This window comes from Aspergillus undulatus (assembly GCF_047715775.1).
Source record: "Aspergillus undulatus strain CBS 261.88 unplaced genomic scaffold BDV17scaffold_37, whole genome shotgun sequence".
Lineage (NCBI taxonomy): Eukaryota > Fungi > Ascomycota > Eurotiomycetes > Eurotiales > Aspergillaceae > Aspergillus > Aspergillus undulatus.
Window position 1 is genome coordinate 70664 of NW_027396641.1, and position 22837 is coordinate 93500.

Genomic DNA, 22837 nt, shown 5'->3' on the forward strand with positions numbered 1-22837 from the left:
CTGCCGCGGGATTCTTTTTGTCGATGAGGGAGGCGGTGGGTTTACACTAAGCCCCATCAGGATTACGTAGCTGCCCATTGGCGTTCTCGTCCGGCGGTGGAAATGTATTCTCGGCAGAATTATAGATCATCGGCCTCAGGCTCAAGCTCCGCATCTCCGCTCCCACAACTCACGACATTGACTAAGATGACGATAAACAAGAGGCTATTCTCGACGTTTCGGTGCTTGCAGCATGATAATCCGCTGGTTTGTCCTCAGGATACTTCCCCGAGCTAGCAATGTTAATGCGCGCAGGGCCTCCCCCGATCCGGCACCCCGCCCCGATTCCCCAGCCGCCGCGGCCTCCCTGAGAAGCGCAAGATCCGCGACGTGAAGAAGGTCGTTGCGGTTTCGTCTGCGAAGGGTGGTGTTGGGAAGAGTACGATTGCTGGTACGCGCAGCTTGTCTCTTCGCTCCAAGTGGAACAGATAGTTGAATTAACGGTATGATTGCTGAACAGTAAACCTCGCACTCGCATTCGCGCGCCGCGGCATTCGCACGGGGATTCTAGATACGGATATCTTTGGGCCGTCGATTCCGACGCTGCTTAATCTGTCGGGGGAGCCGAGGCTTGATGAGAGTATGTCCTTGCCTACCATATACGCTCTATATTTATTACATTGTCTACGTCTCCGCCGCCTCACTCCCAGCAAACCGCTAACTCCGCCTCTTCTTCCGTTACAGAAAACTGCCTCATCCCCCTAACTAACTACGGCCTGAAATCAATGTCAATGGGCTACCTCCTCCCCTCCTCCTCGCCAATCCCAACCTCATCACCATCCCCAGAAACCTCCCACGCCCGCCCGCCCATGGACCCCACCCCGATATCCTGGCGCGGCCTAATGGTAACAAAAGCAATGCACCAACTCCTCCACTCCGTGTCTTGGGGCCCCCTAGACGTGTTATTCCTCGATCTCCCCCCCGGAACCGGCGACGTACAATTAACAATCAACCAAGAGATCATCCTCGACGGTGCAGTCATCGTCTCCACGCCTCAGGATATCGCGCTGCGCGATGCGGTGCGCGGGATCGGGATGTTTCAGCGCATGGATGTTCCTGTTCTTGGGATGGTTAGGAATATGGCGTTTTTCGCATGTCCCGCTTGTGGTGAAGAGACGAGGATTTTTTCGGCGGGGTTGGGTAAACAACACCAACATGATCATGAAGGACACGAACACGGGCACGGGCACGGGCATGGGCATGAGCATGGAAATGAGGGTGATTGGGGCGTCATTGCAGAATGTAAACGGCTTGGCGTCGACTTCCTAGGTGATATCCCGCTTGATGCGAGGGTTTGCGAGGATGCGGATCGGGGGATGCCGACTGTTGTTTCGGAGGAGAAGGATAGGAGTGTGAGAAGGGATGCGTTTATGGCTGTTGCGGAGAAGGTTGCCAGAGGGGTTGGGATTGAGTGGTAGATACTAACTACATATGTTGTACTTGTATGTAGATTATGGTGGGTTTGTATATTAGTTGCATATACCCGGTTCAGAAAGAAAATTGATAGTTTGGATATGGATATGTACAAGACCTGAGGTCATTAATTGATAGGTAAGGGTACGTAAATCTCAACATGGCGCAGATCGCATGGGTATAGGTAGCAGTGCAAGAGTAAATGACAGATATATGGCAAATATAAAAAATCCAACATCTTGTATGGAGCATAGAGCATAGACCAACAAAACAAAAGAAAACAGATGAGCCAGCATTATAGATATCAGGTATCAATCAGTAATCCAAAAAAGCAAAAAAAAATATTATACAAAACAAAACCAGAACATAAAGAGAGGCAGGTAGATAAATGGCGAAACATCTATGTCAAAGATAGTTAAGATAGTTCAATGACCCACCCCATTCGCCAACGGCAAACTCTCAACAGAGCGAGGACCAGAATACGAATACGTATCCGTTGACGGCCTCAGCACGCCATCCGCATTAAGCACAGCACGCGTACTCGCAGCCTCAACGCCCATACCCGTCGGGGCAAGAGACCGGTCATCGATATCTCCGCCGATGGTACTTGCGTCGTCAGTTGGCGCAGACGTAAGCCCGCTGCGATTCGTGATGGCATCGCCGTTGGACGTTGTGCCGAAATGTGGCGGTCTTGAGTCGGAGGTTGACGTTGTTGGACGGATTGTTCCCGGGACATGGAAGAGGGCTCGCGTGCTTGCGTTTTCGGACTTGTCGGTTCCTTCGTAGTTTGGGAGGACGAGGAGGGGGGTGAATGGCTTCCCGTCTGGGGTGATTGTGGGGAGTTGGGGGGTCGGGGTTGAGTCGGAGGCTTGTCCTTGTCCGTTCGTTTTGACGCCGTTGGGCGCGTCGGTAGGGAAAGAGAGGGGTTTGTCTTTGTCTTTGTTTTCCTGCTTCTCAATTGATGCTCCGGCTCGACCGGCATCGACGCTCGTTCGTTGAGAGCGTTGTGACCGACTGTCCATTTCTTTCTCGCGCTTGATTGTTCTCCTGTCGTGCTTGCTGGCGAACTTGCTCCACATGGCCATGGGGTAACTTGTTCGGAGACCCTTCGGTGGGAGAGCGCCTGGCGCGAGTCTTCTCGCGGCCAGCGCGCTAGGTGGCGGGGTTTCACCTTCGAAGTCCTGGAATCCGTGCGCTAGCCCTTCGAGTCGTTGTTGGTGTATGCGGGCCTTTTCTTTCGCGAACTTCACGTCCCATTCTTCCTTTACCAGCATCCATTTCGTGAGAAGACCTGGGTTGATTGTGCCGACGGAAGACGCCGGTAACTGGAGCGTAGGACATTCATGCGGAGGGGGAAGAGGGTAGATGTGGCCTCTTTTGTTCACTCCCTGGCGAATCATGCGGTCTTTGAATGCTGGTAGAGGATCGCCGGCCTTTCCCACAGTATCCCCTGGCGCATCGTGCGCGTCCTTGTCTCTGCCCTCGTTGTCGGAAGCTTCAGATGTGTCCGAGTCACTTGATATAGGAGAGATCTCATCGTCGTTGATAATCTCGACGGTCGAATCTTGTGCGCGCGCTAGCGCCCACGCGCCGAACTGAGCTATTGATCGAAACATGTACTTGGCGGGGCGCGTGAAACTAAGAATCGGCGCAACGTGGCAGAGGTCGTCCCATACTTGGAGCTGGACATACGTTCCTGGGTATTTGTGGACTGTCTCGCCATGCGGGTCTAACTCGGCAAGGAAAGTATTGTTTGGCGGATAAGCCGGAGGGTTGGCGAGCTTGTGAGCAATATAGAACTGCTCATCACGGAGCATCTCGCCGCCGCCACTGATGATTTGAATAGGGGGCAGACCACCTAGAGAAGGCTGGAAAATAGGCGAAACAAGAGGGTGGAAGAGGAGCTCGTTCGTCGTGTACATGTGAATCTGGTCCTTGACCTCGATCGTTCTACCATTCATCACAAAAGACGGCGGCCGGTGCCCGTGTCCCGTGGTCGGTTGGGAGAAATCGACGTCAAAAGTGTTCTCCTCGCCCGTCCCAGGCGCAGTCTCTGGTTTGTCTGCCGTTTCCGGGCTCTGCTTCAGAACTTCCTTGATCTCTCGGATTTCGTCTTCGTTCGGTGGAGGCCATGCCATGGACGGCTTATGCAAGAAACCATGGCCAGGAATGTAGTCGCCGGGGTTGTCCGCCACTATACTTGGGAATGAATGCGTGAGATCGACCCAGGGAGATATCAGTATAGCGCCAGCGGGTAATGGTAGACCTTGATCGCGGCAAATAACAAGCATCCTACAAATTAGCCAGAGACTTCAGTACGGCCAATGCTGACTCACGAGAGAATCATTCCACCTCCAGCAGAATCTCCAGCGAAGATGATATCTTCAGGCGCATGGTCTCGCAAGAGGTATAGGTAGGATGCCAATGAATCTTGCAGAGAGCATGGAAACGGAAATTGCGGAGATAAACGGTAATCGGCTTTGATGGGTTAGCTGGTATACTTTTTTTTTCCCTCGAGAAAACACTCACTACGAACCGTTAGCAACGTATTGATAGAATAGGAACAGGTGAACTTACCGTGCAAAAACTCTCCCCTTTAGCTTCCTCGCATGACGCTGCAGCTGATACCGATGCGTCTGCACACTCCCAAAGTAATAGGCACCACCATGGATGTACAGCATGATGCGCCTATTACTAGAATGCCCCTTACCCTGACGTTTCCGCTCATTGTAATCGCTGTGCATCTCAATCCACTCTCCTCTCAATTCTCCATTTTTATCATCCGACGGGCCGCGCCATTGCCACCACTTCTCACCACCCACTTGCGCAATACCCTCAGGCCCGAGCTGTCTGCTGATTGCCCTTGCCGACGAGGACAAGTATTCCTCTGGTACCGAGACGCGCTCGATTTTCACCCAGTGCGGAGCGGGGACGCGTTGGGCTGTGAATTCTTGGATATACTCGATTGGGCGCTTTGAGCTGAAGTTGATGAACTCGCGGATGACGGAGATTCCTTCATCGTAGGAGAGGTGAACGTTGGGCTTGTTGTGCAGGGTTTTCCGGTTCAGGTACTGCTCTGTCAGTAATTGCGGAAGGGCCGGATTAGTATAAGGTTATAAGGTCCATACATGAGAAAATAAAGTTGATACAACTGTCGGAGTAAGGGCCACCCCAATTGAAAGACTGCTCAATGCCATTGTGTTGTTGAGTGTTCAGTCATTGCTAAGAATGAGCAAGAGCGAAAAGTTGGTGAGGTTGGAGAACCGGGTAGCTTAAGGGATGACAAAGACGATCATGAGCGAAGAGATGGCATAGAGATGGACGGGCGGGTATGCAGCTGGAACAGGAAGATAACAGAGGGCGTCATCTCAAGAAACGATCGATGGACTTGAACGACATCGTCATCTTATGCGGAGTGCGAAGAGGCAGGGCAGGCGATTGGAGATAAGGAGAAGAAGGGGGGCTGCATGTGATGTCATTTTTGTGCTTAGCCTTCTCCTGGACCCACGCGTCGCCGAGGTTGCAGCGGTTGTGCGGGAGGCCGTTTGCGATCAGAAGGTGGTTTTGACTGTGTTCCATGGCTTGAATGACTGGGAATGAAATTGATCACGTTGCCATCTCTCTAGTTCTCGGGTGTTGTGGTCGTGGTTGTGGTTGTGTCTGACTCCAGGTTCGTATCTTGCTCGTATTGAAATACGAAGTCCTAGACCCTGAGTGCCAAGACCGAGTGCCTCTCAGTGCCTGGCCCGCGCCACGTGAAGAACAACATAATTGACTCAAAGAACTTGTTAGGGTCTAAGCAAGACTTAACTGAGGCTGGCAGACATTTATGTTCTTCTTGTCAACGGCCACATACCATTGGACCAATGATGAGCAGCGCCTTGCTCTACCAGTGATTCTGGGATCACTACAATTACTTACCTGCATCACCTTGGGGTTCGTACGATTATTGTGTTCTAGACATGTTCTGATAAGGAAAAGACCGGTCCATGAATAGGTGCAAACAATAATTTTTGTCTACTCGGCTTCTAGGAAATGCAGGATCAGTTCCTCTGACAAAGATATATATATGTGTCTATACGATTTGAATGTTCACGCCTTGCTTCAATCTCAAGCTCGAGTAAGACTACTGACACTCAAGAATAAAAGGCAATCTCTCAGTGCTCAGTTGCAATAGGGAACCCGCCTATTTTGTCGACCCCATTCCATAAAGCTGGCTCTGCGTACCTTGATCAGGCTCACGGTTCATCGAGGCTTCGGACAACTACAGCCGGCTGAATCAAGTTCCTCTGGATCTCAATGCCATTAGGAATATCATTGTATTCAGCTCTCCGCAAGGCATCTTCCCAGCTCTTCTCTATCCCACTCTGCAAATGCCTCTTGGCAATGCGCTGCCTCATAACCTCAACATCCACCTCCACAAACCAGGTGTCGTCCACAAAGCTCGCAATCTCAGACCATGGAGGCAGGTCATAGGCCAGGTAGTTGCCCTCCAGAATCACAAGGGACACCTCATGAGAGACAAGGATGCCTCCTTCAACAGGATCGCCAACAGCATGGTCGAATTGTGGCGCTTGTATTACTTCTTGCGTAGTCATCTTGCTGAGATGCAGTGCTTTCACCAAGTGTAGCACTCCCGCTGCGTCGAATGTCCAATGGGCGCCGCGGCGGGCATATGCTTCTTCGTGGTTGGGAAGGGTGTCTAGGTATTTCCGGGGATAGTGGAATCCGTCCATTGGGAGCGCAATGGCGAATGGTCGGGTGGCCAGGGCATTAAGTCGAGCGACGACTGTGGCAGCAATGGTAGACTTCCCCGAGCCTGGAGGGCCACTGAGTGCGATGATAATCCGTTTCGAAGGTGACGAGTTCTGATGGTAATGGCATATTTGCAGAGCCCGAGCCACCAGGCTCTGGTAGACTTGTTCCATTTCTGAGTTTGAACGAATACGTGCGGACAACTACCGAAGGCCTCGAAGAATAAGTCTTGCGAGAATCGGCCTTCGGTCGACAGTCGGCCGATGTGGCCTCTCCTCTACTATACCGGACCACCGCTGGCCGATGGTCGACTATTCAAGCTTCACGGCGGTTCTCCGAAAGGAAACTAGCATGGTCTTCGGCGCTCTCACTGCCGACTCCTACTGCAGTGTCATACGTCGGGCGCACCCCAGACCCCGGACCCCAGATGTCGGGTGACGCCGGCATTGTATACTCCCGCCGAGTATAACTATCAGCGGTCCGCCACCCCTGTATTATACTTGTGTCATGACTACCCAAGCCCTTCTCCACTACTCTTTCGAGACTGCCCTCTTCCTTTGTATACATTATGGGTGCCGTTGGTGACCTGGCCCCGGCCGGGGACGTCGAAATCTCCTATGGGAAGCCTGGTAAGACAGTCACAGCCAGCATGGCCCGGCACATACTGATTGCTTGCAGGGTTCAAAGGGCTCGTCGACGAACCTTACTTGTTCTTCCTGGCATGCTTCGCCAGTCTTGGAGGTGTGCTGTTCGGGTATGCCTCCTCGTCGACAAGCATCCTGTCATCAACTAATCAAATCCAGCTACGACCAAGGCGTCATCAGCGGCGTCCAAGTCATGAACAACTTCGTTCGTCTCCCACTCCACCATGGCACCCAGAATCTGACCCTGAACTCGATATAGGAGAAACAGTTCCCCGACATCGCCGGCAACGCAACCCTCCAAGGCTGGATGGTCTCTGTACTAACTCTAGGCGCCATGTTCGGCGCCCTAGTAAACGGCCCTATCGCCGACTCCCTCTCCCGCCGCTGGTCAATCCTCCTAGCGAACGGGGTCTTCCTCATCGGCTCAATCATCCAAGCTGCATCGGTAAACACGCCCATGCTTTTCGTCGCACGGTTCATCGCGGGCTTTGCAGTCGGCCAGCTATCCATGGTCGTCCCGCTATATATTAGTGAGATTGCGCCGCCGAATTTACGCGGTGGGCTTACGGCCCTGCAGCAGGGTGGCATCACGGCGGGGATTATGATCTCTTTCTGGCTGAATTATGGGACGCAGTATATTGGAGGCACGGGGGATGGTCAGTCGTCTGCTGCTTGGAGGCTGCCGCTTGCACTGCAGTGTCTGTTCTCGCTTGTTCTTGCGGGCGGGACATTCTGGCTGCCGTATAGTCCTCGGTGGCTGGTTATGAAGGGCAAGCCTATCAACAACGATATTCAGGAGCAATGACTAACGAGACCATATAGACCGCGAAGACGAAGCCCTCCACACCCTCTCACGCATCCGCCGCGCCAGCGCAACAGACCACCGCGTGCAAACCGAGCTCCTCGAAATCAAAGCTTCGGCCCTCTTCGACCGCGAAACAACAGCAGCCACATATCCACACATAACCTCCCCAATACTTCTCAGTTACGCGCGCTACAAATCCCTCTTCGTCCTACCTTACCTCAACAAACGAATGACCATCGCCTGCCTTCTCCAACTAATCCAGCAATTCACCGGCATAAACGCAATAATCTACTACGCGCCGCAAATCTTCACCAACATCGGTCTCAGGGGGGAGTCCGTGAACCTCCTCGCGACAGGCGTGGTGGGGATAATAAACTTCCTCTGCACAATCCCCGCAATATTATTCCTCGACTACTACGGCCGCAAAACACTCCTTCTCGTGGGTGCAACAGGGATGGGAATCGCGCAGCTCATCGTCGCGACGATCTACGCTGTCTACAGGGACTCCTGGGCCCAGCATACGGATGCGGGGTGGGCGGCCGCGGTCTTTATCTGGTTGTATATTGCCTGCTTTGCGTTTAGTATCGGGTGCATTAATTGGATTATTCCGTCTGAGATCTTTCCGCCGGGGGTTAGGGCGCAGGCTGTGGGGGTTGCTATTGGGGTTAATTGGTTGAGTAATGTATTTCTCCCCCAGTCCTTATATTGGCTGTTGATTGCTAACAGACATAGTTCATCGTCGCTCTGATCACACCCAGAATGCTAGATACCATTCAGTTTGGGACGTTTTATTTCTTTCTTGGTATGTCTTCCCATTTCCATTCCCCTCCACGCACCATCATTACTAATAAACATATGACACCAGCATTCTGCATCTTCCTCTTTATATGGGTGTACTTCTTCGTCCCCGAAACGAAAAACGTCCGCATGGAGCAGATGGACAATATCTTTGGCGGGAACCAGGGCGAGGTGGATATGCTAAGGATGGCGGATATCCGGGGGAGGCTGGGTCTTTCGAGTGGGGATAAAGATGGGAAAGATGTGAAAGAAGGGGATGGGGAGGGGAGTGCGCACGTTGAGGTTGTTGAGAAGGAATGATTTTAGGGCGCGGGCACGGGAATGGATAGGGGTTTGTATGAATGGAGGTATATTGTATGCTTTGCAGGTACATGCAGTCTTGGGGTGGCAAGTCAACTCCAGGTCTTTCTCTCAAGAGGTAGAACGGGATAATATCGAGGAGATTCTACGCTTCTGGAGGATATGACCATGGCCATATCATCAGTACTCCGTATGAAGTATAGAACTCGAGGTCAAGGGAGATCAATGACGCAGGCAATAGATATGGACAGGTAATGCAGGACTGAGTCTGATTCCAGAAAATGCAGATTTTCCTCATATTGCGAGGTATTGAGGATTTGACGACGCGCTGTGAAGTTGGAGAGAGCCCGCTCCGGTGGCCTGCTGCGGCAGGACATGCGCATGTTGTTCGATTATCGCGAGGGAGGCAGTCACTCTAGGAGACCGAACCAGTGCGGGTGGTTGGATGCGTCGCGCACCTTTACTCTGGGCGATAGATCGAGGGTATGAGGATGTGGCCATTGAGTTGTGGAAGATTCCAGACCTGAATTTGGACACCGAAGATCCAGCCACAGACGCCGCAGAAACGCCCATATCGCTTGCCGCTGTTCTTGGTCAGGAAACCACCTTTCGAGCGCTTCTTGCTCGGCACTCGAACAGACGAGGTACCCGATCTTATCCTTTACGACGCCTTTGAAGGCAAAAGCGTAAATATTGTGCGGACTGTCCTTGGCAAAATCCCTCGCGTGTTGGAAGGCTGGGAACGGATCGAGACCGACACACAGTTAGTTCGCATCGCGATCGAGGCTCAGGGGAGATGCTTCGACTCTTGCTCTCCCGCGGTGTAGTGGATATAAACTATATTACTATGTATGGGAAAAAATCCCATGTATGGAAAAAAACGGCTCTACGAGCTGCCGTGGAATCAGAGGACGTAGGCAAAGTCAAAGCTCTTCTGGAGGATCCACGCATAAATGTCAACCAAAGAACGTGGTACAATGCGAGGAAGAAGGAACGGTACTTGACTGGGTTGCCTCGTTATCGTGGGACATTCAAAATATGGATGTTATTGCGGAGTTAATGGCGCACCCAAATATCAACACGAATACCCATGGAGATGAATACAATACAACGCCTTTTGGCGCTGCCGTGCTCAACGGTAAACACGAGCTGGTGAAATTGTTGATTGTCCGCGAGAATGTGGAGAAAAGTGCCGATCGACTCTGGCGGTTTCATACCACTATATTATACGTAGCTGAAACTGGCAGGTAGAAATCTTCGAGATGTTGTCCACCGTCCCCGAGACTCTGTGTAATCTATGGCACAGAAACCGGCGAGGCCAAACAGCACTCGAGCTTGCAATGTTGAGGGGTCACAGATATTGTGGAATGGCTACTGTACCCGGTGTACGAGGTGACGAGAAGAATTGTGCGTGAAACAGTTACAGCAATGGGGTTCGTCGAGCTTAGCGACGAGGAGCTCGAAAATGAGCACAAAAGGAAGCGGGATGAATGCCGGAAAATGTTGCATGACCATCTCGTCTTGATGGAAACAGCTGCCACCGAATTCGCCGGTCAATGATGCGCGAACCGTCTCTCTTAAGGGCCATCCGAGGCTGAGCCCCCAAAGAATTAATCCATTCTTAATTTTCACGGTATCCTCGAACTCTGACTATGCGTCATCTTGGGCAGAACTGATACCCCGGGGGAGCGACAGTCTACGCATAGAGAGAATGTCCGGAAATCAAGTACACCCCCACACACCCACAAGCAGGACAGTCCTCGCCCTTCCCGCACGCAAAGGATCATAGGTACAATCATGATAAGTCTGACAAGTCCTCCATGCCCTGTCGCCCTGGCCCCATGCAGTCCAGCACCAGTTCCCCTGTAGGTCGTCGCTCTTGTCGCACGCCATCCAGCAGTAACTCTTCCCGTCGTCCCACGGCTCGCACCCACTGGGGCTCTCGTACCAGCATTGATCCACGGCTCGCTTCTCCTTATCCTTCTCCGGGGCTCTGCCTAGGCCGAGGGGCGGGTGTCCGGCTGGGTGTGGGCCGCGTGCGCACGCGCGCCACGGTGGCGGTGTCGGTGTCGATGGCGCCGCTTGTCGAGGCAGTGGTGGTTGTGGTGAGAAGGCTGATTCCTGCCAGGAGGAAGGTGTTGATGTTAAGCTTCATGGTTGGTCCTGGTTTCTGTGGTGCATGTTAGTGCGCTGTTGATTTGTATATGGGGAAAGCAAGAACGGGGCGCAAACGCACAGAGATTGTTCTTTGGTCGGTCGAAAACGCAACAAGCTCTGAGGTATTTTCTTGATCGTCACAGTTCGAGGCCAAGCTTGTTGACGTATCGAGGGGATAATGCTGGTAGCTGGATAGGTGCAATGGCCGGCTTTAAAGGTTGTGCCTCCTGCTTTCCCGCCTCTTGCTTTTTCGCCGATAGAGGGCAGGCGAGATGAGGTACACTGAATAATCGTCTAATCCTTTTGATAAGATCCCGATGACCGGGTACCGACACTCGATCATACTGTAGCGGGGGCTCATAACCCCAATGCCCTAATGGAATAAGCGAACGCTTTGATTACATTGGGACATGAGAACCATCCCTGTTCCATTGATGCGGCATCTGGCCCCCACTATCAAATTACGATTAGCTGGTTCCTGATCCTCAAAGGATGGAAGGTTGTAGCCGCCACCTAGGTTTGCGGGACGTTGCTGATCAGTTGGTGGCGCAACGATGATCTACAGGTAGACGCCCTGGTGGAGATAACGATTCTAATTTATCCGAATGCTTACCCTAATCAACAGCCTGCCTGTAAGCACTATACGTTAGCTCGCTTTTTCCAGCTGCGGCCCAACCCATAGCTTACGTCCAAACCACGGTTTGGCGATGTACAATGAAATCAATGCCGCCTGCTGCCGTCCACGCTTCGCGAACACGAGTGTCCCTGGACTGGACGACATGCTGCAATCGATCCAGCAAGTAGGTTGTATACTCTACAACCCTCCCTTCTCTGTCTTCAGCGCCTCCTGCTCAATGTCATCTAGACGCTTGACCCAGAATAGCCAACGCTCTGGGCTGAATCCAGCCGGTAGCTCCCTCCCCAGCTCGGACCCCCCAAACCTTTCATTCAAGGTACCCTCACCTCTCCATGACTGGTCACAGAGTTGTAGCACTTTCATATTCGCCCCCTTAATAATTGCCTTCGCTGCTGGCAACATGTCCATCACAGAAACCGATTGGATTCCGTATTTCTCGGACCTACGGTGCACTAGGGGCCGGACAGTCTCTAGACTCTCTTGAAAGACACGTGGCAGTATAGGACATGATCTATCCTCGTAGGCTCCGGCAGCCGAAAGCTTAGCCAAAAAGCCCACCAGGTTCGCACGCTTGTCTGGCTCATATGACCGCCCAATTCCCGAGCCAGAGATTTGTCACGTCTTCCACGAAGAACGGTAGGTCCACCCAGAACGTTCCCTGTTGAATCCGAGCAGTCTCAAAACTACCTTCGTCGTGCGTTGTACTATGTTCAACACCCACCCGGCCGCCTTGGATAGCAGGAGGCGCCGCCTGTTGTCCTGGTCCTGATGTCTGTCTCCGAACAATACCTGAGAATCGATTTCGAGCGGATGAAAGCAGCTCAGCAAACTGCGTATCCTCCTCCAGTAACTCGAGTAATACCCCAAGATGGTGGAGCTCGTCGAGTTGATCAAATAAGTCCTCTGCTTGGGCGCGAAACCTTGCTTTTTGCCTTGCAAACTTAGCGAGCGCTTTAGTTTGAGTTTCTTCGTGTTGATTCTTATAAAACCCTATTAGCTGGCTCCGCCTTCACCTCGTGTACATTTTGTTGACTCACTGTCTCTGGGGCGAAGAGCTCCAATTGTTTGTTTATCCAATCCACCGAAATCTATTGTTCCCGACGCAACATTCCTCAGGCTAGGATCCTGTATCTGTGAGGTTTGGGTGGAACCTCGTCTCTGTCGGTTCTTTTGCAAGCTTATCAGCGGGTGTTCGTGTTTGCCCTCAAGGATCCTTACTCGTGCGGTGTGATTCGCCCCTAGACTGGGTGTTTGCCATCCATGGTAGGCTCGATTCGGAGACTGCACTGGTTCCTGCAGCAAACGTAGGTCGGTTGTGGAAGGAAGAATGTTATACTTGTCGATGCCGTTGGTAAATAAACTCGGAAAGTCCATATCAGAACCCCAACATGCTGTAGGGTTCGAGTCGGGGGGAGTTGCGGCTGACTGAGGATAGGGTGGATCGTGAGGGATAGCGTGCAATGAAGGGGATTCATTGACTTTCCGAGCTTGCTTGGGCTGTTGTTCTTTCAACGATCTTGCATTCTCGTCTAGAAGTTTGCCTCAGCCTTGCAAATAGATCGTAAGATAGGTAAGAGAGTGTTCTCATGACTTACGGAATCTCCGCTGCGCCGCCCCATTTTGGAGCCTCCGCCGCGAAGTCATTGCCCCCGTGCTTGCTCCTGGCTCACGGGGAGAAGAACCTTTGGGTGTGGTGTTGATATCTCCATTCATGCTCTGCCGAATAGTCTTTCGAGGAATGGCCGAGAGAATGCTCGAATATCAGACCGACCGTTAAGAGCCAAGGTGGCTAGCGCCCGTATAAAGGCATTCTTGACATGTTTTCAAGCGAGCAGCGGACTTTGTAAGGGCGGCTTCTGTCCGACAACCCGGTCCCTGCCTACGGCGCAGAACGCGGGAACCAACAATCGTCATGAAGCTTTATGGGTCTCTTTACACAATTTCTGCCGAGGGCCTGGCAGCATCGCCCTTCTCGCTGTTGGTGCTACGACTTCTCCGTGTCTAAAGTAGCCTCGGGGGCTATATCAGTATTAAACCCTGAGTCCCCCAACAAGAATCGCATTGTAGGATCCACAGCGGCGGATCTTGCATGCGGCACAACCGAAGTGCATATGATAACGGGATAGCCTGGTATTATGTGACATCGAGACAGCGCTTAACATTTGATATGTCTACTCATTGGCTGCTGGAATAGCCCTAAATTTCTAGACTGTGATGAAGTATCGGGATCGGCATGTCCCTTGATTCCACTATCCCAGGCCGAATGTCCACGCCCCCTTCCAGCCTGTCGGCAGGCAGCAGGGTCGTGCAATGCTTGTTTTAGACCCTGCCGGAGCCGAATACAGCCACTCTCTACGGTAGGTCTACCAGTGGCGGACAAAGCTCCCTCATGCTCCCATAGTCACTACTAGTAGTGCACCCGCCTCTGATCAGTATTTGCCTAAAGAGTCGATCTATCTTGCCTCCAGCACAGCCTTGTGACACATTACGTAGCTAACAGGCGCGGGAGTCCCTTGGTCTTTTTCCAAATCAAAGTTATTGCTTGCGATCAGGTGCTCGTAGTGACCTTACTGGTACTGGAGGCCTTAAGGCGAGCGCTGCTTAGCATCCATGCCATTTATTGGCGCTGTGTCTATCAACAACGTAGTCGTAGCTCGCAACTTTGCAAGGTCCAAGATAAGCATAAGCAAATATATAATAATCGCCGTAATCAATATCTTCGATGCCTGTCATGCCGACAAAGTCGGGTGCTGAAATCTACCTCTTTCCCACACACCCCGGCTCTCACGTCCAGAATTTAGTTATTGCCTTTGAGATAATGAAGTTGTTGAAAATAGCATCTTTCTCAAGCTTGGTCACTACCTTCTCTACGCGGTCGACCAGCTGAATCCCGAAGCAGAAGCAGCGTCTCCATCAACACAACAACCAACGTACGCCATTGCGCACCGCGTCCTAAGACCCGGAGCCGTGACCGCGGCACTTTCCCACAGCGTCAATGCGCTTGAAGTCGATCTTACCCCATGGGATACCGAATGGTGGGCGGATCACGATGGCACGGACAACAGCGCTGGTTCCACCGCGCGCGGCCTCTTCCAGTTCATACCCGAGCAGCGCCGAAAGTGTCAGACGACCACCTTTTTTTTTGGCTCGATATTAAGGATCCGGATTACTGCAAGGAGCCGGAACGCGGCTGCTCCGTAGAAACCCTGCGCGAATCTCTGCTCCCAGCCGGAGTGAGGGCGCTATATGGCTTCTTCGAAACTGAGAAAAGTCGAGGACTTGCGGTCATGAAGGAGACGCTTCGCGCCAATGAAGCCATCTGTCTTAGTCGAGAAGCGAGCGAAGTGCTTAATCTATACGGGGATCCCGACTCTGGTATCACGGTGGAGCAGAGGATCATGGACTACGGGTACTCGCAGCTGGACCAGGGATTTAGCGACTGTCATGAAGCGGACTCCTACACCTGTGCTGAGCTGCGAATCAGACAAGGCAACTGTGATAAGGGCCTGTTGGGCAAGGTTTTTGGCTGGACGAGCACGCAAGGCGACACGAAGCTGGTAGATATGCTGCTGGAGAGCGCGACGGTGGATGGAATTATCTATGGCTTTCAGGACGCAGACTGCACTGATGATATTGTTCCCAAAGCGGCTATCCAGGGTCTTGTTGACTTTGTGACGAACCATCCTGACAGTCGTCGCATAGCTACGATAGATGATGCCCCGTGGTAGCAGGGTGCTATTTGAGCCAAGCTGAATTCTACTGGATAATGAAACATATCTATGTTGTTATCTTAGAAGCATTGTCATGCAAGCTCTCTAGGTCTTACCTTATGTCCCCTCTCTCCATATTGTCTGGAGTTAGCACAGGCCATTTACTAGTGTGCTGGAATACCGTGTCCATAAGAAACAAACATGACTGAGGAGTAACATTGGAACGAGCGAATACTCCAATAGGCTTGGTATGGTAGAGAAAGACATCAGAGCCACCTACGATTTATCAAGTGTGCTCCGAGAACTACCAACAGAAACGCGTACACGACAAGACCCCTCACGTATATTCATCGCACATTCCCGAACTTGCTTCAGCAGCTGCAGCCACAAGATCCAACACAGCCCTGACCACAGCCCTAATCGCCCACATTGTCGGGCTGGCAGTCTTCCCAGCTCCTACACTGCGTCCACTGCCCCGTACCACCGCTATACGCAAGCCAACACCTTTTGCCGTCCCCGTCACTACCGCACGCTTTCCAGCAGTATTTATTGTCGCAGCCATCCGGCGCAGCGAAGTAGAATTTCTGGGTATCGTCGCTTCCGCGGGTCAACAGAGATTCAACACGCTCGGTCGAGTTGGGCTCCACGGATGATTCGGATAGGAGGGGGCGCCGTCCGAGGGGGTGAGGGGGTGTTCTTTGCATGTGCGCACAGTCGTGGAATCGGCACCTTCGGGGACTTTCATGACTCCGCCCATGCCTTCGCATTCGGCTGCGGCGGCTGAGGCTGCGGCGGAAAGGGCGCTGGGGGCCTGGAATGCCAAAAGAACGAGAGGGAGGTTGAACTTCATTGTGGGGATTTCTTGGATACAGAAAGTCAGATAGAAAGATGGATAGACTGGAGTATCTCAGAAGTTTAGGATTTTTTGTGTGTGGCTGATCCAAATACAAACATGGATTCTGGACTATAAATGCTTCTCGAGGCTGATTTGGATCCCACTGGCAGCTATCAGGATAAGCATTCTGTTCCTCGCTTGGGTTTTCATCCTGTGGGAATAATCTTGCTTACTTGATTATCCTCGATTACCGGTAATCTGGAGAGAGCCCTAAGCAAGTCGCAACGGATGTTCGTGACAGAAATCCCCCCTCGATCTAACACCAATTTCTACCCATTTAAGATTGAAGCGTAACGCCCTAGATACCTCATTCTTCCCAGAGAGGCCTCACGAAGCATCTTAGCCAAAATTTTCCCATTCGCCACCCGCTTCTCAATATGAAAACAACAGCTATTTGCTCGATTACACTCGCGCTCTCGCTCATGCTCGGGGCGGCAGCGACCCCGACCCAGTTCAACTCGACAACGGAGCCAGCAGATCTTATAAGAGCCGAGTATAAAGGAGTGAGCCTACTTGCCTTGATCCGGGTTAACTCATGCGGCTAATGGAGCAGACTTGCACACCAGGGTCGGCAACCAGGGATCCGATTTGCCGATATGAGGCTCAGGGTGGAGGCCCCGGGTTTTGCAAATGCATTGGAGGCGTAAGATCACTCACTCGCCCGTTTCCTTTCCTTCAATCTCTCTCTTTATATGGATTCCGTCGTGAGGTGTACTAAGAATTTGTTATTATAGTGTAGCTTTGACGGGGCCGATTGCTGGTACGAGTCGATCGGTACGCTTTGCAAGTGTATGTAGATTGTGACGCCATCTGGCCTTGCCTCTTAGTATATGCTTTTTCTATGTCATATAGACTGCACAATGCTACCTCTTCTTGCTTGATTCCAAGAATACTAGTCTTTCGTTTAGCTGTTAATGATTCATGCCCTCTGCGCACCATCAACCTCAGGCCTTGGGAGGAATTCAAGATGCCTAGCTTTTGCTACCTAGTACCTGGAGGGTTCCCTTTGGATTCCGCGCTTTATATTATTTAGTTGCTAGTAGACTAGCTAGTTAGCTGGTCCCCCGGGTTTTCGGCGCGCAGTACTCTCCTTGAGTCCTAATATCAGCGGTACTGTAGAGGATCCAACGGCTCACGGTCCTGGAGGCCTTCCTCCACCAAGGGCCCTGACCCCTTCCGGGGTCCAATTACTCAGGACTTTGATCCTTAGAAAGTCTTCCTCCGAGTCCTCCTCTCCGGCGGGGTCTGGATTCAGCCGGACCTCGTCAAACTGCCCGAAGAGACCCGTACGCAGGATAAACATCGCCGCACTGTGTACATATTTTGGATCCAAAAGTCTTCATTAGTCATGGTTTCTAGTAAATAAACCAAGATCTATTGAGATCAAGCCTTCGCAGGCGCACCAGAGCTCCCATCTACGTGGGATGGATTCGATTACTTGACACAGCAGTGGAGCTTGCTTTCTTACTGTCCCTAGAATTCCAGTAGCAGAGTCAGTTCATAGCGGTGACTTCTTCACAAATTAATCTTATCAACCCTGTTTCTCTATCATCTCTCTGTGTCGTAGAGCTCTCGACAAACTCCTAAAGTTTGTTACTGAAACTCAGCTTCATATCATTTGACAACGCCCCCGTGATCAACAGCAAAATTACATAAGATTCAGATACTCTTATAGAAGTAGGAGTTCTGTGAGCAGTGCAAGGGTGCAGTATCAGATGTACGCGCTTGCCGAACCATCTATCAGATTCAGAGGCCATAGAAGATCAACACTATATAAGCATCAGCACTTTTGTAAACCCAGCTGTTCATTTACTCACCTCAACATCTTCCAACTCTGTCAACGGCTGGATCGGCACCGCGCATGTCACACCCCCCTTCCGTGCCCTAAATGACTATTCTAAGGATTTTGACCCTTATTGGCTCGAAGTCGCGTACCGAACAGACAGACCCGTATCTCGGTCTGACTAAATCATACTAGTCTGCCTTTCATTCTCCCATACTTTGTACACTTTATATGGGGAATATTTATCATGATAGTGGTGTTGATACAAAATGTCACCTAGGGAAGTTTTAGTACGTACAAAGCCGGGTCACGTCTTGTTTGTCACCACCGAGCCTACTTACTACATCTACCTACGTACAGCACCACAAATAGAAATAGAAGAAAGTTCAACGGTTGTTATACAAGAATGAACCCTATCAACACCCCGTTTCACTAATCGCACAACCCAAACTCCCCCTCGACGCACGTCCTCCACGACAAGACTTGATCGACAGTATACCAGATCACATGGCCCTCTCGGGTGACACCTAGCATCCCTAACGTTCAAGCTACGCTGAGACACCCATCCACTACGAGTGCGGGGTCGGCTGGTTCCGGCACCAGGGAGGGGTCGTTAGGAGCCGTTCATCAAGGCAGCAGGGTTCGTGGCCCGTCTTGGTAGGCGTCAGGCGACCCAACCCGATCGTTGCATGCATCATCATTGATCGCTCGGGACGGACGGACGCTGGTCTCCGAGTCCAGTCCAGTTGGATCGAGTCGAGTATGCGTATGCGACTAGGTTTGCTGTGCGTGAGATGCTTGTTATATCCCTGCTTTTGTGGGCTTGGGGTGCGCTTGTTTGGACGTCTGCTTTTGTAGACCAGTATTGTGATAGGCGATGTGTTGACTGTGTCTTTGTTTCCTTGTAGCCATGTCCTTGTTGCATAAGGTGGTAAGTAGTGTTCCCTCCCTATCGTCGTAGACAGTCTGCACACCATCATCGGATACTCCCGCAGTCATCATTGCCCGGACCTCTAAAGTGTCCAAGAAGCCCCCTGCTCGTTGCGACTTTCGATATGCCGCGATAAGCGAGCCTGGGAGCACGAGTATCTTGATATTGTCGTCAATGAAGATCTAAAGGTATCGACGGAAACAATGAACAAGGGACAAATTCGTCTCGAAGTAATAGTATTCCGACGGGGCAATTGAGATAGATAGGAACGCGACAGTTGAACTTCCCCGTTCATGTCTTAATTCAGTGTCATCCTCGGCCGCCGATACATAACCCCAGGATCATACTCATGCAACCAAGGTCAAGGGTGTCTTCCCGGATTCCAGGAGACCAGGATACCTTCCACAAGAGCATATGCGGTGAACCTCGATCGAACATGACAGGGGTCCCTCGACTCTGATATCAAGGATCGACCCGTTCGTTCTGTGAGACTGTTCTGCATGCAGTGATACCCAATGCCTAAAGCTTGTAACTACCTACCTAAGGCTACAGAGGGTCCGAGTTTCCGTGCTTGAGGGGCTGTTTTGACGGTCGCATTTCTCGCAGACAATGAGATCTTGTGAATTGACTCCATTCTGTATAAATATGAGTTTATAGAGGTCTGGAGATAGAGGTAAGTCGAACAAGCTTTTCGAGCCCTAACTACCGAAGTATTTCGTCCCGCGCGGGAACCAGGCAACCAGTTGATCTCTAGCACTTCGACAGGCTAAAATCAGCGCTGCACCCTTCGGGACAAACAGCCACAACCAACAATACGTGGAGTTACCTTGACGGAATCCGAAACTTGTCGAAGAGTCGAGATCGCGGAGCTCGGATCTCTCGAGGGCGAGGCAGCCTGGCTAGGCATCAGGCCCACCACAACAGTCGACAAGAAAGAAGGAAATATTATACAGATCCAACAGATCCAACAACAATAATGTATTCCTATTGGACAAATTTCTATACAATTGATAGATCCAGACTGTGAAGAATTGATTTAATCAAGTCAGCCTAGGAGACATCAGCTGAACCCTCGCACATAACAGAAACCGCCTTGCGCCTCAGGCCCCACTTTGCTTGGTTTTCTTGCAGAGTGATGTGCCACACACACACACACACACACACACACCATGGATTGTAATCAAGAAATGAGCTAGCTTGAATTTGAACTCTGGCCTTTGTGTGAGGACTGAGCTCAGGGTAAGTGAAAGATAAGAGTCAGAACTTTGAAGTTCCCCTCCCTCTCTCTCACTCCACCCACCCCACCAGCGCCTATCTGACTGATTCTCTGATCCTGCCTAGTTGTAGTGATGCACACCCCTCCGCCGATCAAGCCACCCAGTCATCCACCTATCCAAACCCAAGTAATGTCTCGTCTGCCTATTGAGCCGCATCCAGAACCACATACTTCTTCAGCGATTACTGAACGGAGTAGGTTTGTGCATGCCGCATGTGCATATGTAGGGCGTATTTCTCCCTTATTTTGTCATTGTCAACCGCTTCCGAGTCCACCCACTACCCGGTGATCTTCGTTTGGTAGTAAGGTAAGGTGAGTCACTATCGGCACTCGGCTCGTGAGGGGGGCCGTAGGGGTCTTCTTCAGGAAGTAGCATTTTTGCCTATGCAGGAGGAGAGTCTTGAGTCTTGGTTGTTGGACGGACGGCGGGCGGGGAGCAAAGTGGCGAGTCGCGGCCGGCGATCTAGCCTCTGTAGAGAACTCTGTAGTCTACTCTGGGTATAGGTAGTAGAGGTGGTGTGGGACGGGAGGCCTTGTTCAGTTATGGTAACCTTGGCTCGCTGCTTCCGGGTGCTTGAGGTAGACTACGGACTACGAAGGCTGGAGGTATAGAGTGAGGAAGAAGCATGAGTATATCAATATATCATTCATTGCTCGCATATATATCATAAACGTAACATAACTTGAACAAAGGAAAAGGTAGATAAGGTAGATAAATGTCATGAGGAAGCACGACTCAGTCAATCCAATAATCGCAGGCAGAACTAATCCTTCCCTGATCCTTCAGACGTGGGGGCATCCATCGTGCAGAAGTCTTGCATAAGGGCAGTTGACTCAATGAGTCACTACCTGAATCATCCAATAATGATCAAGCCAAGCACGAAAGTCAAGCCAAGCTCAGCTGAGCTCACAATGCAAAGCTGGATGTTTTTTCGTTCGCTTTTGGTGTTACTGACTTTTTTTCGGGTGTTTTCGACGCCGTTTTCGCGGTCGTGCTGAACGAAACGCAGTAGACTGCGATAAGGTTGGAAAGAGGGAGCCCCTCTTCCAACGGGTAGTTTGATGAGTACCGTGAGGTATCTCATGGATAGCAACCCTCAGAATAGAAGTGAATCCGGTTCACTCTTGGGGCTGAATGGGTCTGGGCAATGCCCGACCCGTATATGTGTGTGAGCACCTGGCTGCTGCAGTGTGACAGGGACAAATCGGGTGGTCGGATCGACGGTAGTCTAGTAGGCAACGGGATACGGCGATATTCCGCAGTCGCATTTTTTCAACGGTAGTACTCGGCAGGGCGGTAGATGCGCGATGTCCTAGATCGTCCGACACGGTCCGCTGCGTCAGACTCGTAGAGCGATCCTCTGCTGGGGGAGCCGCGGTGGGAAGAACGGGAAGGGGAGTGGTAGATTATAACGCGGCGGCTCTTGACATTGCGAGGCTCGCGCTCGATAATTTCTGTATAGGTTTGCGCTCGGCGAGGGGCGACGGGGTAGGTGCGGTCGTAGCTGATGAGTGGTGATCGAGAGCGGGACTTGACCGACTGCAAGGGCTTGAGTATCTCCTCCTTCTTTTCCTTGAGCTTTAGGCTAAGCCCGTCTTCGATTTCGAGAAGGAGGGAACGGGTTGAGGCTTTTTGTGGCGGGATCTTGACGAGGGTTGGCTGGTTGTGTTCACGGCCGACGACGGAGTACGGCCTTCCTCGCTTGCAGTACAGATAGGCATCGACGTCCCTGGCGTACTGGATTCCGCGCTTGCAGAGTGAGGCCTCTTCGTCTTTTTCTTCCTCTTCGTTTTCGTAGAGATGTGGGTGGAGGAAGTGATGGCAATCTCCGCAGTGCTTGACATGGCGCTCGAAGCATTCTGTCACGTAGAGCTCGTCTGCCTCGAGCTCGCGCACGGGCAGAACGTGCTCACGGGTAATGATAGGACCCGGCATACTGTTGGTTCGTCGGAGGCGAGGTGGCTTTGGAGTGGGAAGACTGGGACGGTGTATAGTCTCCTTTATGGAGAACGGGGGCCAAGATAGACGGGACGAGATATGGTGCGACAGCGTGACGGTAGTGGAAAGTAGAGTGAGAATGTACGTTGAGAGTAGACCGAGAAGTAAGTTATATGAGTAGTCTGTATGAGAGTTCGTGTTGTTGTGCTGGTATGAGAGTGAAGATGGAGAGGGAGAAGGGAGACTATATAGATCCTGAGGAGTGGAGGCATCCACGAACGGTGTCGGAGACTCAGAATAGAATGACGGCATTGGTCACCAGAAACGCCATGAAGGAGGGACAGCTGATGGCCAGTCGTAGTATTAGTTCCTACAGTAGCGGCGGCGGATGGCTGCCTGGGGCGGATGACTCGATGCGCTACTTTAGCTGCAGGCTGTGCTCTCCATTCGCTCTTTGGAGGGTCTGCCGCCCCTGTGATTGGCGCTGCAGCTGTTTTCTGTCGGTCAACTCGTCTTCTGCTCTTGTCAGCCTAGTCCCATTGCAGATGTCGGCGTTGACGACTCACTGGACTGTCAATAACTGCTGTGGCTTGAGCTCGTATCTGCGCCTCGCGCCTTCCTTGTTTGCGTTACCCTACTAAGCCACACCCTCAAGCCCTCCCTGTTGTCCAACTTGCGCTGTCGTAATCTGCACCCATACCCTTCTCCATTGTTGACATCGTCTGTTTTCGTCCATAAACTCGAATGATGTCATC

At 51.7% G+C, this 22837-nt stretch overlaps 9 protein-coding genes across 9 annotated transcripts; 4 read left to right on the plus strand and 5 right to left on the minus strand.

The window, feature by feature from the left end:
• Nucleotides 1–186: 186 nt before the first annotated feature.
• Nucleotides 187–1496, plus strand: BDV17DRAFT_299281 (Mrp/NBP35 family ATP-binding protein; the record flags this gene model as incomplete). Its single annotated transcript, XM_073763844.1, has 4 exons — nt 187–246; nt 295–430; nt 500–619; nt 724–1496. 4 exons carry the CDS (start codon nt 187–189, stop codon nt 1455–1457), a joined length of 1050 nt encoding a protein of 349 aa, XP_073613860.1. The 3' UTR covers nt 1458–1496.
• A 37-nt stretch (nt 1497–1533) lies between these two features.
• Nucleotides 1534–4944, minus strand: BDV17DRAFT_267962 (lipase/esterase family protein). The gene is made up of 4 exons (XM_073758420.1): nt 4581–4944; nt 4031–4523; nt 3789–3930; nt 1534–3744 (listed from the first exon to the last, which is right to left on the minus strand). Exons 1-4 carry the CDS (start codon nt 4647–4649, stop codon nt 1878–1880), a joined length of 2571 nt encoding a protein of 856 aa, XP_073613861.1. The 5' UTR covers nt 4650–4944; the 3' UTR covers nt 1534–1877.
• Nucleotides 4945–5502: 558 nt separating this feature from the next.
• On the minus strand, nt 5503–6371 carry BDV17DRAFT_267963 (uncharacterized protein). Its single transcript, XM_073758421.1, has one exon. The coding sequence runs from the start codon at nt 6186–6188 to the stop codon at nt 5691–5693; it is 498 nt and encodes a 165-aa protein (XP_073613862.1). The 5' UTR covers nt 6189–6371; the 3' UTR covers nt 5503–5690.
• Nucleotides 6372–6608: 237 nt separating this feature from the next.
• On the plus strand, nt 6609–9405 carry BDV17DRAFT_267965 (sugar porter family MFS transporter). The gene is made up of 7 exons (XM_073758422.1): nt 6609–6836; nt 6886–6961; nt 7011–7056; nt 7111–7621; nt 7674–8338; nt 8389–8458; nt 8522–9405. Exons 1-7 carry the CDS (start codon nt 6776–6778, stop codon nt 8752–8754), a joined length of 1662 nt encoding a protein of 553 aa, XP_073613863.1. The 5' UTR covers nt 6609–6775; the 3' UTR covers nt 8755–9405.
• A 64-nt stretch (nt 9406–9469) lies between these two features.
• Nucleotides 9470–10684, plus strand: BDV17DRAFT_267967 (uncharacterized protein). Its single transcript, XM_073758423.1, has one exon. The coding sequence runs from the start codon at nt 9625–9627 to the stop codon at nt 10003–10005; it is 381 nt and encodes a 126-aa protein (XP_073613864.1). The 5' UTR covers nt 9470–9624; the 3' UTR covers nt 10006–10684.
• A 1802-nt stretch (nt 10685–12486) lies between these two features.
• BDV17DRAFT_135992 (uncharacterized protein) lies at nt 12487–13227 on the minus strand. Its single transcript, XM_073754214.1, has 3 exons — nt 13144–13227; nt 12767–13077; nt 12487–12715 (listed from the first exon to the last, which is right to left on the minus strand). Exons 1-3 carry the CDS (start codon nt 13190–13192, stop codon nt 12542–12544), a joined length of 534 nt encoding a protein of 177 aa, XP_073613865.1. The 5' UTR covers nt 13193–13227; the 3' UTR covers nt 12487–12541.
• Nucleotides 13228–14279: 1052 nt separating this feature from the next.
• On the plus strand, nt 14280–15353 carry BDV17DRAFT_299288 (uncharacterized protein; the record flags this gene model as incomplete). The annotated part of the gene is made up of 3 exons (XM_073763845.1): nt 14280–14348; nt 14432–14618; nt 14669–15353. The coding sequence occupies 3 exons, from the start codon at nt 14280–14282 to the stop codon at nt 15274–15276; spliced, it is 864 nt and encodes a 287-aa protein (XP_073613866.1). The 3' UTR covers nt 15277–15353.
• Nucleotides 15354–15674: 321 nt separating this feature from the next.
• BDV17DRAFT_292924 (uncharacterized protein) lies at nt 15675–16108 on the minus strand (the record flags this gene model as incomplete). Its single annotated transcript, XM_073762468.1, has 2 exons — nt 15675–15855; nt 15906–16108. The coding sequence occupies 2 exons, from the start codon at nt 16106–16108 to the stop codon at nt 15675–15677; spliced, it is 384 nt and encodes a 127-aa protein (XP_073613867.1).
• Nucleotides 16109–21322: 5214 nt separating this feature from the next.
• BDV17DRAFT_136011 (uncharacterized protein) lies at nt 21323–22712 on the minus strand. The gene is made up of 2 exons (XM_073754215.1): nt 22649–22712; nt 21323–22595 (listed from the first exon to the last, which is right to left on the minus strand). The coding sequence occupies exon 2, from the start codon at nt 22392–22394 to the stop codon at nt 21417–21419; it is 978 nt and encodes a 325-aa protein (XP_073613868.1). The 5' UTR covers nt 22395–22595; nt 22649–22712; the 3' UTR covers nt 21323–21416.
• Between the last annotated feature and the right edge of the window lie 125 nt (nt 22713–22837).